General features: G+C 52.8%; 1 protein-coding gene across 1 annotated transcript in view; it reads left to right on the top strand.

Annotated features, from left to right (window-relative positions):
* STK10 (serine/threonine kinase 10) overlaps window positions 1–15,627 on the top strand; it is an 87,105-nt gene that overhangs the window by 20,796 nt on the left and 50,682 nt on the right. The window contains exons 3-7 of the mRNA XM_011947791.1: window positions 255–327; window positions 1,314–1,508; window positions 2,389–2,470; window positions 11,762–11,896; window positions 14,363–14,911. Coding sequence (XP_011803181.1) covers window positions 1,315–1,508; window positions 2,389–2,470; window positions 11,762–11,896; window positions 14,363–14,911 — 960 coding nt within the window. The 5' untranslated portion in view covers window positions 255–327; window position 1,314. The remainder of the gene's footprint in view (window positions 1–254; window positions 328–1,313; window positions 1,509–2,388; window positions 2,471–11,761; window positions 11,897–14,362; window positions 14,912–15,627) is intronic.

Raw genomic sequence — 15,627 nt, 5'->3', positions numbered from 1 at the left:
AACCAGGATGGTCTCGATCTCCTGACCTCGTGATCCGCCCGTCTCGGCCTCCCAAAATGCTGGGATTACAGGCTTGAGCCACCGTGCCCGGCCTATTCTTATATTTTTAATGCTCTCTAATTTGCTAGATAGAAAATGGCATCTGTTAGTCGACTTGGAATGTGTATCCCTGAGTCCACCTCCCTGGCTTTTACCCCAGGGCTGTGGGTAGAGGAATGTCCATGGAAAATGCTATCTGAGATTTTGTCTTGCAGCTGACTTCGGTGTGTCTGCCAAGAATCTGAAGACTCTACAGAAACGAGATTCCTTCATCGGCACTCCTTACTGGTGAGTCGTGTAGCTTCTAGAAATGGAATGAACTGGACGTTAAAACTCTCCAAGGTGACCACCAGGCGCTTTAGACAGAGAGGGGCCAGGAGACAAGAGCTGCCAGGTCAGCCAGTGGGCGCAGGCCCAGCCCTGTGGCTTACTAGTCATGTGACCTTGGACAAGCTGCTTAGTTTTCCCGTGCCTCAGTTTCTTCATCCATAAAATTAGGGATATAATAGCCCCTACTTAATAAGGCTACTGTGAGAATGAAATGAAATGGTGCACATAGAAGGCACTCCATTGATTACTGAACTAGAACCCCTAAAACAGGATTCAGTTCGCGATTTATTCACCACATATGTATTGAGGGCGGGGGATGGGGGCTGTGAAGGTGAACAGTACAAGTTCAGTTCCTACCCTCATGTGAAGTCTTCCTGGACTTCTCTAGTCTGTCGTGTTTCCTTCTTTTCCAGAACTATTACTTTAAAAACAAAACACTGTCACTCAGTTTCACGCCTGACTACTCTCTGTTTGCCTTGTTTTCAGTTTTTTCATGTGCGTTACTTGCCATTGTGGAGTTTGGGCTCCTTTCTTGCTTGCTTGTTACTCACCCTTGCTCTCTCTCTCCCCCCTTTTATACCTGTTTCTCCTTCTCTCTGTGCTGTTGTCTTCTCGCCCACCCACCTCCACGCCCTGGTTTTTTGCTCCGCACCTTCCCTCCACTCCCACCCGACCCCTCCCCAGGACTCTGTGTTCCGGGTTGCTGCTGCCATCTCGTGGTAGGCATCGGAACTGCAGCAGGACGTGGCGGGGAGCTGCGTGGAGGCGTTTTTCTGTGGAAGAGCGTCCTAAGGAAGACAGTGGGATGCAAAGTCATGCAGATCATGATTCGGGAGTGCTGCTAACCCCTGACAGTGGTTCGTGGTGGCCCTTGACCCTGAATATCCAAGAAGCACCTGTGGAGGCCAGATTCTTAGCCCTATGTTGTCCCTTGGTTGGTTCAGGATGGCCCCCGAGGTGGTCATGTGTGAGACCATGAAGGACACGCCGTACGACTACAAAGCCGACATCTGGTCCCTGGGCATCACGCTGATTGAGATGGCCCAGATCGAGCCGCCACACCACGAGCTCAACCCCATGCGGGTCCTGCTAAAGATCGCCAAGTCGGACCCCCCCACGCTGCTCACGCCCTCTAAGTGGTGAGGAGCAGGGGCAGGGCCACCTGCCGGGGTGCCTGCGCGGGGTTAGGGCTGGGATATGCGGTCGGCGGGACTGGGGAGGTGCAGTGGTAGGGTTCTCTTGGTGCTGCTAGCCCCAAGAGGAGACTGGGGCCTGGGGGTCTTCAGGCCTTTCTGAGTCCCCCCGGGCCCTTCGTGCCTCTTTTTCCCTTTGTGTTCCTTTTTTTTTTTTGAGATAGGGCCTCACTCTTTTGCTCAGGCTGGAGTACAGTGGCGCAGTGATAGCTCACTGCAACCTCGACCTCCTAGGCTCAAGAGATCCTTGCATCTCAGCCTCCCTTGTAGCTGGGACTACAGGCACCCACCACTATGCCTGGCTAATCTTCTGTAGAGACGAGGTCTCCTATGTTGCCCAGGCTGTTCTTGAATTCCTGGCCTTAAAGGGATGTGTCTGCCTTGGCCTCCCAATGTGCTGGGATTACAGGCGTGAGCTACCGAGCCCTCTCTGTGCTCTTGACATGAGATCTTCACCAGCGCAAACCAAGTCACCCAAATAAGCCAGCTCCCACTGGGAGAACAGGAGCCCCAGCTGAGCCGCAGGAGCCACATGGCACAACCCTGGGCGGGACATCGGGGGCCTGGGTTCAAATCCCGGCACTGCTGAGTCTCTCCTCACTGTGCGGCCTGGGCAAGTCCCTGCTCCCCTCTGATTTCTGGGTCCCCATCTGGACAGGGATGTCCATGATAAAAAGGGCGTCGTGTAGGCCCTTTCGCTGTTCTAGCTTGTGAAAGTTCCCTCTGTCCTTTGAGGGGCGTGATTGGGACAGTGGAGTCTGTGACGTGGGGGACTTCTCTCTGCTCTTGCCTCCTCCGTGCTTACCTCTGACGCTTGTCCTCCCAGGTCTGTAGAGTTCCGTGACTTCCTGAAGATAGCGCTGGATAAGAACCCAGAAACCCGGCCCAGCGCCGCGCAGCTGCTGGAGGTGAGTGGATTCCCCTCCCAGTCTGCTCCCTGAAGGGCGGAGCCTAATGAACTCACCGGTGACATGGACACTGGGCGTGTTCTCACCCCACCCAGGGGACAGCATGGACAGCTGTGCGTCCATCAGCCGGTATTCCCCAGGCACCTCCTGAATGCCAGCTCTGTGTTGGGAGTGCCTTGGGGAACGAAGCCACCCAGAACCTGTCCTCATGGAGCGTATGCTCCAGTGGGGAGACAGGCGGCAAATAAGCAAGTATGTGCGCATGGCAGAGGGCGGCCAGTGCCACGGAAGGAGATCCACAGTGCGGGGTGGGGCTCCTGGGAGCGGCTGTTGTCTTGTAAGGGAGGATAAGGAAGGGCTTTCCGGGTGAGCAGATGCCCACAGAAAGGGAAGGAGCGAGGCCAGTGGCCCAGAGAGGGAGGAGGCAAAGGCCTGGGACTGCAGCATGTTCTGCACATGCTGGGAAGAGCCAGGGGGTGGGGGTGGGAGGTGGGGAAGCAGGAGCACAGGGGCCAGGGGAGGGGAGGGGAGAGAAGGGGAGATGAGAGCGGAGAGGCACTGGGGCGTCCGTCCCAAGGCTCGATGGTTTCCTAGGAGAACACCTGGCCTCAGCATATTCTCTCCCCACGGAGACTTAGGACAGCAAAAGCACAGAGAGAACTCAGCTCAAGGAGGAGGCGCGTGGGAAAAGGTCTCCGGAGCCAGGTGCAAGCTTCCAGGGCCCTCTCCCAGTACAGTCACTGGAACAGCTTAATTCTCTGTGCTGTCCACCAGGGAAGCTCCTTAGGACTTTCACTGGGTAGTGGTCACATAGGCACCCCCTGCCTGGCACAGACCAAAGTTCCAGACTCTAGAAGAAGAACAGGTATTCAACCTAAGCTATATTGTTTGCAGAACAGTTTAGGCAGAGCAGGCCACTCTTATCAGTTAATGGTGGGAGCCCTTGCCTAGTCTGCAGAGACCAGCTGAGGATCCAACCTTGTTAGCGGCCCTTTCTGAAGCTTGCGGTGCTATTTTCTGCACACAGGGTCCTGCAGGGCCTTGCAAGCCAGAGCCAGGTCTTGGGCTTTATCTGTGCATTAGGGGAGACACAGTATCCGACCTCCATTTACAAGGGTCCTTCTGCCTTCTGGCTGCTGTGTGCGGGATCAGGAGACTCTGAGCATCTCATTAGCTGGCAGTATTGTCTTAGGGTGGGCAGATGGATGATGGTTTCTTTGAAGCTTTTTGAACGGTTGGAGGGAGCTGTGAGCCACCCTTTGCCTGGGCGTGTGCCTCATGTTAGGGCGTCATGGCTGGCGGCTGGGTGAGGTCGGTGTGTTCACAGCAGTGTTCTGAAGGCTGTGCACAGCACTTGCCCAGCCGTCTGCAAATCTGCCGACCACTATCCCCATGTCACTGCCACTGATGGAAGAGGGAGGAATGGGCCTGGGTGATGCAACAGGTCTGCCCTTTCACTGCTCTGTCCGCTCCGGTTCTACCCCCAGCATGACAGTCTTAGAGGTGCGGTGGCAGGAAGGGGAGGAAGGGACCACACCAGGCACTTGAGTCTTTATATTCCCCCAGCTTTTCCCAGCTTCCTCCTGTGTGCCATGCACAGGGCCTGTGGTCGGCATTTTGAGCCACTGTGCGTCCTTCTGGGGTAGCAGCTTAGTTATTATGAGTGTGAGCTGGGGCAGGAAAGTCCAGGGTTTGAATCCCAGCTCTGCCACTTACTGGCTGTGCGCCCCTGGGCGAATGGCTTAACCTCTCTGTGACTCACTTGTCACTCTGAAATGGGAGTGAATAGCAGCAGTGCCCTTACTGGGTGGTTGTGAGGATTAAATGAAGAGGTGCTATGAAGCGCTTAGCTTAACTCTTAAGCACAGTGCTCAAGGAACGCTTGATGCATAGGACTGATGTATTTATTTTTTAAAAAATGAAAGGAACCAGAATGCAAAATGGGGTCTGTCTACTGCCGGGGGTTGGGGGGGTCACAGCTGTTCCTTTTACATTTCTATAACGTATTGGAAAGCAAATTTCTGGAGTGCCCAAAGGCCTCATTTTCTGGGTATTGTGGGGAGTGGGCTGGGGCTCCCCGAAATGGGTGGGGTTGAGTGGGGCTGTTGTCACTGTCCAAGCCGCTTGGGGCCAATTGTTTCCTGTAAGAGGCACCTCCTGCCCTGATGCATCCGGCCTCCAGGACATTCCACGGAGAGACCAGCTGTCCCCCATCCCCATATGGCAGCTCCGGAGCTGCAGCCTCAGCCAGGAATTTCCGCTCCATACTTGGAAAAAATGTCCTGCCAGAGGATTCTTACCGTCCAACAGAAAGGGTTGCAGAACAAAAGGGCGATCTCTGGAGATGAATAAAGTGCCTTTCATGCCTGCTGCGCTGCTGCTGCTTCACCCATGCGCCTTTTCCTCTCCAGTGAGAGAGGGTGGGCATGGTGTTACCCCTTCAGGGGAGGGCACCAGGATCTGAGCAGGGAGATGACCGGCCCAAGGCCGCTTGGCTTTGAGTGACAGAGGTGGGCCGGGCTCTTGGCTTCCCAGCCCCCTACTCCAGTGCTGTCAGCCTTCAGGGTGTCTGCCTGCTCCAAGAAGCGCCAGGCCCTCACGTCTCCCTGTGTCCTGCCCTGGGCGGAGTGAGTCACGCCCCCATTGGTTTGTGATTCATTCATTGACTCCTGCAGACATTCTTTGGGCCCAGACCAAGGTGTGGGTAGTAACCAGGCTCTGAAATCAGACACGCACCCCCCCTCCCCACCCCAGCATCTGCATGGTTCTCACTCTCTGCCTCAGTTTCCTCATCTGTACGATGTAGAGAGTGCTGGCTGCACAGAATCGTGTGAGTGAATGAGATTTTGTATGGAACATTGTTAACACCACAGCAGTCACATATGAGATGCTGAGTAGATACTGGCTGAATTTGCTCTGAAACCCGTTCGCTCTGTCACAGCTGCCCTGGTCGAGGTCATCAGAGATTTCTGTGCCGTGGCAGCCTCGGTCTTTGTCTCACCGGACCCATCGATGGCGCCAGCCCAGTCGATCTCCTCCTCCTCCTGTCGGCACTCGACCTCCAGACCTCCACACACCCTTGGTTATCAGCCTCTCCTTCTCCGTTGCCTTTGCTTGCTCCACTTTGGCCCAGCTTGTTAGCGTGAGAGTGCACAGGGCCCTCCCTCCATCTCCACGCACCCAGCGTGCAGCACTCCCAGCTCGATGCCTCAGCCCGCATCCAGCTGTTTACTCCCCGGATGTCCAGTGGGCATCTCACACTGAACTCTGAGCACTTGGATCTTTTTGCCTTCACCACTGGCTTTCCCATCTTAGCCGATGGCAGCTCCACCCTTCCAGTGGCTCAGGCCCTAAACCATGCAGGCACCCTTTCTTCTCTTTCTTCCACACTCCTAGCCCACCTATCAGGAAATCCCGTTGTCGCAGCCCTCAGCACATGTCTAGACTTCAACCATTTACCGCCCTTCCACTGCAGCCACTACCTGGACTGCCACCACCTCTCACTCGGGCTGCTGCCTCCTCGCTGTCCCCTGCCCTCTCCGTTGGGTCTGGGCCGAGCACAGCAGCCAGAGGGAACCTTCTCAACCGGGGCCAGCTCATGTCCTCCCCTGGCCGAAGCTCCCCAGTAGCTGCCATTTCACTCTAGGGAAAACCCAGAGTCTCAGGGCCGTTAGAGTGCTGTGTGATCCGCCCTCCCACCCTTCTGACCCCCTCGCCTCTCTCGCTCCCACACTCCAGCCTCACTCTGCTCCAGCCTGCCCAGCCCCCTTGCTGTGCTCCGAACACAGCAGGCATGTTCCTGCCTCAGGGCCTTGGCACTGGCTGTCCGTGCTGCCCGGAATGGCCTTCCTCCGGATGTCTCTGTGACTCACTCTCCCTCTTCAAGTCATTGCTGTAATGTCAGCCTTGTGGGGAGGCCTCCCCCAACCACCCACGTGAAATTGTGAACCCACTACACTCCCCACATTCCCGGTCCCCTTTCCCTGCCCTACTTCTTCCTTCTTCCATGGCCCGTGGCACTCAGGATGTAACTCGCTTATTAGGTTTGTTGTCAAGCTCCTCGCCTAGCGTGTCAGCGCCCCGAGGACAGCGTCTTTGTTTCGTTCACCGATAGGTCCCAGGAACAGTGCCTGGTATATAGAGAGCCCTCAGCAAATATTTGCTAAATAAATTGACTTTTTTTTTTTTTTTTTTTTTTGAGATGGAGTCTCACTGTGTCTCCAGGCTGAAGTGCAGTGGAGGTATCTCAGCTCCCTCCACCCCCTGAGTTCAAGTGATTCTCCTGTCTCAGCCTCCCAAGTAGTTGGGATTGCAGGCATGCGCCACCATGCCTGGGTAATTTTTGTGTTTTTAGTAGAGATGGGGTTTCGTCATGTTGGCCAGACTGGTCTCGAACTCCTGACCTGAGGAGATCTGCCTGCCTCAGCCTCCCAAAGTGTTGGGATTATAGGTGTGAGCCACCACGCCTGGCCAAAATTGACTTATTTTTACCTAACAAACGGTTACATAACCCTTTCTCCAGAGATGGTGATGGTGATGGGGACAATGGTGGTGATGGTGGTGATGATGATGATGGTGGTGATAGTAATGATGGTGGTGATGGTAGTGGTAATGGTAGTGAAGGTGATGATGGTGGTTAGTACCTCCATGCCAGGTACTACTCTAAGTACTTAGCAAATGTCACCTAATTTAATCCTCATACCAATGCTCTGAAGTAGGTGCTGTTCAGCTCTCCATTGAGCAGATGGTAAAACTGAGGCACACAGCGGTGAGGTAGGCTGCACAAGGTCACATAGCCTGTAAGCCACAGAGCTGGGTTCTGAACCTGGTCCTCGGGTTCAAGAGTCTGTGCTCTTGACCTCTCTGGCAAGCTGCCTCTCCGAATGAATGAAAGAGTGAGAGGGAGGGAAGGAGACCAGAAGAGAGGGAGAGAGGATTCAAGAGATGCCAGTGCCTGGAAACTGCGAGCGTTATTAGGTGTTTTTATTTATTTTATTTTTTTAAAATGGAGTCTCGCTGTGTTGGCAGGCTGGAGTGCAGTGGCCTGATCTCGGTTCACTGCAGTCTCCGCCTCTTGGGTTCAAGCGATTCTCCTGCTTCAGCCTCCTGAGTAGCTGGGATTACAGGCGCCCGCCACCACGCCCGGCTAATTTTTGTATTTTTAGTAGAGATGGGGTTTCGCCATATTGGCCAGGGTGGTCTCGAACTCCTGACCTCAAGTGATCCGCCCACCTCGGCCCCCCCAAGTGCTGGTGTGAGCCACCATGCCCGGCCTATTCAGTGTTTTTTAAAGCCCATCTTGGAGTATAGAACCCCTCTGGCTGACGGTTTCTAAGCACATAGAGGAAAAGTAGGCTCAAGTTCTTGGAAAGAATGTCTATTTAGATGGCAGGGGGGGCCCTGGCTAGAGGGCAGGTGCCGGTTGGCGAGCTGTGTGACGCCACCTGTTTTGGCCTTTTTCAGCAAAGATGGCACTGAACAGCCAGCCAGTGCCTCTTACTGGAGGACTGGGCGGTCAAGTTCCTCTGTCATCTAGCCTTCCACTGGGGACATGTGTGCCCAGACCAGCCTACCTGGTGCAGGCTAGCATTCTCCTTTGCAGCATAGGCAGGGCATTATCTCTTTAATGGGCCTTTAAACACATCTCTGGAGGCGGAGCTGATGCAGTGTCGGAGGTGGTCTGTGTTTTGTGTCCCAGAGCAGTCTGTAAAACAGTGTTTGGGCCTAACTAGCCACAGGACTAGTGGCCCTGTGTGCCAGCCTTGCTTGCTCTGGTGCCTGGCAGAGCTGCCCTGCTCACCTGCCTATCACAGGCTTTCTTCCCCATGGCCCCCCTTCCTCATCCTAAGGACGCTGGGGTGGTCGGGGGAGGCAGTGGAGCAGATGGTTCTGCCTCAAGAAAGCAGAGTTCCTGGCCGTGCTGAAGAGCCACTGATTTGATCGATACATGGGGTGCCCCGATGAAAACCTGGTGTTTCCAGAAGCCCATGTCTGCATTTATTTATTTCTGCCACATCTGCTTCAGCAACTGCGGTGAAGTGTCCTGTGGCATTTCACTCAAGTTCACTTGTATTAGATTGTGCAATGTGGAGCTCAGGAACCTTTGAGATCTTGATTCTCACCTTGGGTTCCAAAGAGCCGCACTCTGGGGACATTTGGGAGGGAATAGGAGTGGCTAGGAATGCAAAACAGGCTTTTCTTTTTTTGTTGTTGTTTTTGAGACAGTCTCCCTCTGTCACCCAGGCTGAAGTGCGGTGGCATGATCTTGGTTCACTGTAACCTCTGCCTCCTGGGTGCAAGCAATTCTTCTGCCTCAGCCTCCTGAGTAGCTGGGATTGCAGGCATGTGCCACCACGCCCAGCTAATTTTTGTTATTTTTAGTAGCGACTGGGTTTCACCATGTTGGCCAGGCTGATCTTGAACTCCTGACCTCAGGTGATCCACCGCCTTGGCCTCCCAAAGTGCTGGGATTACAGTGTGAGCCACCGCACCCAGCCAGAACAGGCTTTTCTGATTGCGCTGCTGCTCCTGGTGCTGATGGGAGTGATGGTGGTGATGGTAATGGTCGTGGTGATGGTGATGATAGTGGTGATGGGGGTAATGGTGATGGTGATGAGGATGGTGATGGTGGTGATGGTGGTGATTCAGGAAGATGGTGGTGGTGGTGATGGTGATGATGATGGCTGCCATATCTGAGCATTTACCATAATGCTTATAACAGCTGCTCCTAGTATATAGATGAGCAAACTGAAACTAAAGGTTAAGTGACTTGCCCCAGTTGGTGGAGGCTGGATTTTACCAGGTGCCTTGGTTCTAGAGTCTATAGCCAGCACTCTTAACTTCTATGCTACTTTGCTTCCCCCTTAATGCCCCACTCAAGACCTCTTAAAAGTACAGAGCAGCCAGAATGACATCTTTACAGGGTAGTAGTACCACTGCTGCACTGCAGCCTGTTGGTGGCTTGTGAGAACAGTCTCTGTGGCTCACCTGCATACACAGCCCATCTTTCCTCTGCGTCCTGTGTCCCACCATCCCGCCTGTCTTGTGGCTCCTGCCGCCAAGCTCAGTCCAGTCTCTTTGCCTTCTTTGTACTAGCTGCTCCCTCTGCCTGGAATTCTCTGTGCCCACATCTTTCCCTGGGGAACCCCTTCGTATCCCTTGAATTCAACCTTGAATGAGGTCCCTCTGCCTGCAGACTTGAGTCTCCATCAGCCTCAGCTATACAAGATCTGGAATTCTCTTGTTTATGATTTGAACCCCCGCGCCCGGCCAAATGAACTGTTTTAAATGAACAAACAGATAAGAATGATTTGTGATGAACATATCTTTCTGAATGTGTTTTCCAGGTGCTAGAAATTTGTTTTTTAGTCATTTAAATACTTCCCCAGCAATCTTGTTGACACTTCCTCCCCGGATAAATTTTCTGAGAGTAAAAACAGTGAATTTCTTCAGAGCCTTCCTGTAAATTGTAAATGAGCAAATTCTAGCTTCATCATACCCCCACCCCACCCCATCACTCCTTTCCCAGTGGCCCTGGGTGAGCATGGTGGGTTGAGGAATCCCACATCCCTGGCTACACCCAGGTGTCTTCACCCATGATACCTCACACTGACTTAATACCGCTAAGACCTTTTGCTTTGGTGTTTTGCAAGGTCCGTAAAAGAACATTCACTTTTAAAGACTCTGACATTTCTGTAAAAACCTAGAATAGAACATACTCCACTCTGCCTCAAGATCTTGTATTTCCTTCCTTAAAACCAAACACATATGTCCACCCAAAGACATATACGAGAATGTCTCTAGCAGCTTTATTCATAGTTGCCAAAAATGAGAAACAGCCCAGATGTCCGGCAGCAGTAGGATGAATAAACAAACTGCCATATTCGTACAGTGAGACCCTGCACAGAAATAAAACAGGAACAGTTTACCGAAATAGATGACAGTGTAGGTGAATCTCACAGTCATGATGCTGAGTAAAGGAAGCCAACGCGAAAGACTGCACACATGATGCTCTGATTCTAGGAAGCTGAGGAGCAGGCTCCCGAGGCAGCGGCGTGGGAGTGGGGTTGCCTGCCAAGGGAGACGGGAGCCTTCCCCAGTGATGGAAATGTTCTGTATCTTGAGCTGGGTGGCAGTTACGCTGGGTGCATATATATGTAAAAAGTCATTGAGGCTGGGCATGGTGGCTCACGCCTGTAATCCCAGCACTTTGGGAGGCTGAGGTGGGTGGACCACTTAAAGTCAGGAGTTTGAGACCAGCCTGGCCAACATGGTGAAACCCCGCCTCTACTGAACATACAAAAAATTGACCTGGCATGGTGGTGCATGCCTGTAATCCCAGCTATTTGGGAGGCTGAGGCAGGAGAATCCCTTGAACCTGGTCGGTGGAGCTTGCAGTGAGCCGAGATTGCGCCACTGCACTCCAGCCTGGGCAACAAGAGTGAAACTCTGTTTCAAAAAAAAAAAAAAAAAAAAGGTAACTTACTGCTTAAGATAAAAATAACATGCTGGGTATGTAATCCCAGCACTTTGGGAGGCGGAGGTGGGTGGACCACTTAAAGTCAGGAGTTTGAGACCAGCCTGGCCAACATGGTGAAACCCCGCCTCTACTGAACATACAAAAAATTGACCTGGCATGGTGGTGCATGCCTGTAATCCCAGCTATTTGGGAGGCTGAGGCAGGAGAATCCCTTGAACCTGGTCGGTGGAGCTTGCAGTGAGCCGAGATTGCGCCACTGCACTCCAGCCTGGGCAACAAGAGTGAAACTCTGTTTCAAAAAAAAAAAAAAAAAAAGTCATTGAACTTTACAACCTGTGAACTTTGTGGTAGGACTGTTATTCCTCAACAAAATGTATGTAGCATATTTTGTAAAACTATGTATTAAAACCATTTAAAAAGGAAAAAGGAAAATAGACACCCTCCCTTGCAAACACGGCCTGAGCTCCTACTTTGGGCTAAGCATTTTCAAGTGCATGATCTCATTTAATCCACATGACCTCCCTGTGGGTTCATTGTTATCGTGTCCGCTTGAGAGATGAGGAGCCTGTGGCTCAGAGAGGTTAAGTGACATGCTCAAGGCCACATAGCCACTGAGAGACAGAGCTGGGATCTGCCCTTTTTCCAACACACTTGGGACTTTCCAGGCTGTCTCTGTGTCTCCAAGTTCATGTGTATATTTTGCTCAGGAATGAGGCTGGCCTTTTCTGCCCTGGGGGATGAGCTCCCCCAGCCTCCTCCACCCCACCCTGACCCCAGAGTGGTTCTAATCTAGGTGCATTTTGCCCCCTTAGCATCCCTTTGTCAGCAGCATCACCAGTAACAAGGCTCTGCGGGAGCTGGTGGCCGAGGCCAAGGCCGAGGTGATGGAAGAGATTGAAGACGGCCGGGATGAGGGGGAAGAGGAGGACGCCATGGATGCCACCTCCGTAAGGCCAGGGAGAGTGGGGCTTAGTGGGGGCTGGGAGGATGGGATCTCAGCTGGCCCTGCTGGTGTGGGAGGCGCAGGGAAAGCCGGGACTCTGGCTCAGGCAATTTCTTCCCAGCTCAGAGGTTGCAGACTCCCATACTCCAGGTAACGTAAGTTGGCCTGTGGGCCGGGGCGGGGGGTGGTGGCAGAGGGTGTTGGCCGGATTCTGATCCTGTGAGTTTTCAGGAGATACCAGGGGTCTAGATTTTCACATGAAATCTTCCAATTTTTAAAAGTTGGTAACTGATTCATGGCTTCCCATCCTTTGTTCCCGTCACGGCTGACATCCCAAATGAGACTGTTTTTAGCTCACTTTGGGATAAACACGTGAGGCTGCATATGGCCACAGGCAACACTCTGGCCCCCCTCTAGCTGTGCTCAGGGCCAAGGGAACCCATGTCTGGGCACATTTGGAACGCTTTTGCAGCTTCAGTGCTTGCTGGATTTAGATTGAAATTAAAGCTGATTTAAATTTGTAAAAACCCTCTGAGCCAAGGAAAATATGTCTATGGGCTGGATTCTGGCCCGAGCTGTTGCTCTGTAGTCCCTGGTCTTGCTGCTGGGGGAGGCCTCTTCCCAGGGATAGGGTGGCCGTCCCGATGGCTCCCTGTACCTAGAGAAGCAAGGACTGGGCTTACCCATCATGGGATGGAGCTGGCCCACATCCTTGTGCTGTGGACAGCACTGTGGCTTTCTCAGATTTAATTCAGTCCTGAGTGGAGCCTGAGGCTGGCGCAGACCCTCACCAGGGTGAAGAAGGAAAGGCCCAAGGGGCGGGGCAAGCAGAATCATGACAACCACCCCAGCCATGCATGGAACCCCTAGTGGCTGCGGGGCACTCTACAGCTCTGACACAGGGTAACCAAGCTCCGTTTTACAGACAGGAAAACTGAGATTGATGCAGTGAAGTGGCTGGCTGAGCCGATAGATGACAGGGCCAGGGGTGGATGTGGAGTAGGAGAACCTCAGTGGGGCCTGGCTCCAGGAGGAGGCAGAAAGCACTCACACCCAGCCTCATTGTCTACCAGCAGGAGGCTGATCTTTGTCCTGAGGGTAGTGGGAGCCCTGAAGGGTTTCAGGCAGGGACTGGGTACTCTGGAGGTGACAGAATCAGATCTGAGTTTTTGAGCCATCACTGTGGGTGCTGACTAGAAGGTAGATTGGAGTTGCTTCCACCAGCTTCCATAGCTGAGTTTAAAAACCAGTGGCTGGCAAGAACCAAAGGAATGCTTATAGTATAAATCCATTCATACCACGTTTATAAGCAGGCACAGCTCACCTGTAGCACTTAGAGACCACAGAACAGTGACTACGTAAAGAGGTGGGAGAGCATTGCCACTGAGAAGGACGGGGTGGCAGGGGATGGCCCTCTGGAGCAAAGCAGTGGTCCCCTCCTGACCTGGAAAGTGGCTACATGGATACTGACTCTGTTCACCAAGTTGGACGTTTATGTTTTATACGCAGGAAGGATGTTCTGTTTCACCATAGCATAGCAACATTTCCAGTACTTTCCACCCAACAAAGACTCTAAAAAACAAAAATGAAGCTGAAAACTTAGTGGCCACAAGGGCTGAATCCAGCCCCCAGACAGGCTTGGCTTGGCCTTTATGTGACTTTTTAAAAAATATGAGTTAGTTGCCACCTAAAAGTTAAGAGATGTCCATTAAAAACCTAGATTTCAAACTTGTCTTTAAAAATTGGAAGGTTTTGCTGGGTGCGGTGACACACACCTGTAATCCCAGCACTTTGGGAGGCCGAGGCAGGCAGATCACTTGAGTCCAGGAGTTTGAGACCAGCCTGGGTGACATATCGAAACCCTGTCTCTACTAAAAGATGCAAATATTGGCTGGGTGTGGTGGCATGCACCTGTAGTTCCAGCTACTCAGAAGGCTTCTCAGGAGGCTGAGGTGGGAGGAGCACTCCCAGGTGGGAGCCTGGGAGGCAGAGGTTGCATTGAGCCAAAATGGCTCCACTACACTCCAGCCTGGGTGACAGAGCAAGACCCTGTCTCAAAAAAATAGATAAATAAAATTTAAAAATTAAAATTTAAAAACTGGGAAGGTTTGGGCACAGGGGAGCCATTTTCCCACATTATCACAATTGGCTGGAATGGAGTGGCCACTGACCCCTCCCTATGGGCCATGAGCTGGCCAGCTGGCCACAGCTGCCTCCTAGGAAGAATAACAGCTATTACATTCAGCTAAGATTGGAGATAGCGAGGAGATTGCTATGCCTCAAAATAAATAGTAATTTTTTATGGTTAGGCAGTAGGGAGTGGTAAAGACCATGGCTAGGGAGATGTCTGCTCTCCTTTCTTGGCCCTGGCCCACTTCATCTTGAGGGTGTCCGACTCTCTCCATTGCATCTCTGACTCTTGCCTTGAACATACAGCAGCATGGCCTTGACTATCTTTTTTTTCTCCTAGACTCTGGAGAACCATACTCAGAACTCCTCTGAAGTGAGTCCGCCAAGCGTCAATGCCGACAAGCCTCTCACGGAGTCATCTTCCACCGCGCTGGCACCCAGCCAGTCTCAGGACAGTGTGAATGAGCCCTGCAGCCAGCCCTCTGGGGACGAATCCCCCCAAACCACCAGCGCCCCAATCGTGGCCCCTGGAAATGAGAACGGCCTAGCAGTGCCTGTGCCCCTGCGGAAGTCCCGACCTGTGTCAATGGATGCCAGGATTCAGGTAGCCCAGGAGAAGCAAGTTGCTGAGCAGGGTGGGGACCTCAGCCCAGCAGCCAACAGATCTCAAAAGACCAGCCAGAGCCGGCCCAATAGCAGCGCCTTGGAGACCTTGGGTGGGGAGAAGCTGGCCAATGGCAGCCTGGAGCCCCCTGCCCAGGCAGCTCCAGGCCCTTCCAAGAGGGACTCGGACTGTAGCAGCCTGTGCACCTCTGAGAGCATGGACTACGGTACCAATCTCTCCGCCGACCTGTCACTGAACAAAGACATGGGCTCTCTGTCCATCAAGGTAACGCCGCCTCTCCCACCACGGACTTGCAGCGAGACCATTGCAGGATGTTCTGCAGCTTCATTTTGCTTTCAAAAGCGTTTAGGGGCTTTCTTGCATTTTAAGTGGTTCATTAGGGAGTTTTGGTTTGATTCATAGTTTAATTTCCAGAATATCTGAGTTCAGTGTGGGATTTAGGAACGTCAAGCAGTTGGTCTGGGTTTAAATTTCAAAGCTTGGTAAAATGCGCTGGTAAAATTTGGGAGCGAGAACTCTCAGGCCTTAGCTACAAATGAATTGCTGTCATTGGGAGGTCAACCATGAGACCCAGCTGGTACCTGGTAAATCCAACTAAGGAAATAGCTCAAAGCTGTCTTTCCTGCCTCCCGGGCCTTTCTGGAGGTGGGCAGTGTTGTGAATGACAGTAGCCACCGCACTAGAGGCCTGGGCGTGAGGCGAACCCTGTACAAGTGCTTTAAAAAAAACAGACAGCCTCCTTCATCCTCTCACATTACAGATAAGCTGATGGAGGCTCAGAGAAGTGAGGAGCCAGCCCAGGCCCTGGAGTGGGAAGGTGGTCAGACCCTAGGCTCCGAACTCTAAACTCTCCCAGTGGGAGCCACGGCCTCCTCCTTCTTAGGCAGCTGGAAGGGGCTGACTCCTTTCCTGGCCTCCCCGATAAATCCCAGGGTGTTACTAAACTCACGATGGGTCACCTGACCCTCTACCCAAGGCTC

Source organism: Colobus angolensis, unplaced genomic scaffold (assembly GCF_000951035.1).
Source record: "Colobus angolensis palliatus isolate OR3802 unplaced genomic scaffold, Cang.pa_1.0 Scaffold27, whole genome shotgun sequence".
In the NCBI taxonomy this organism is placed as follows: Eukaryota; Metazoa; Chordata; class Mammalia; order Primates; family Cercopithecidae; genus Colobus; species Colobus angolensis.
Note: the sequence above shows the minus strand (reverse complement) of the source record. Positions and strands in the feature narration are given on the sequence as shown.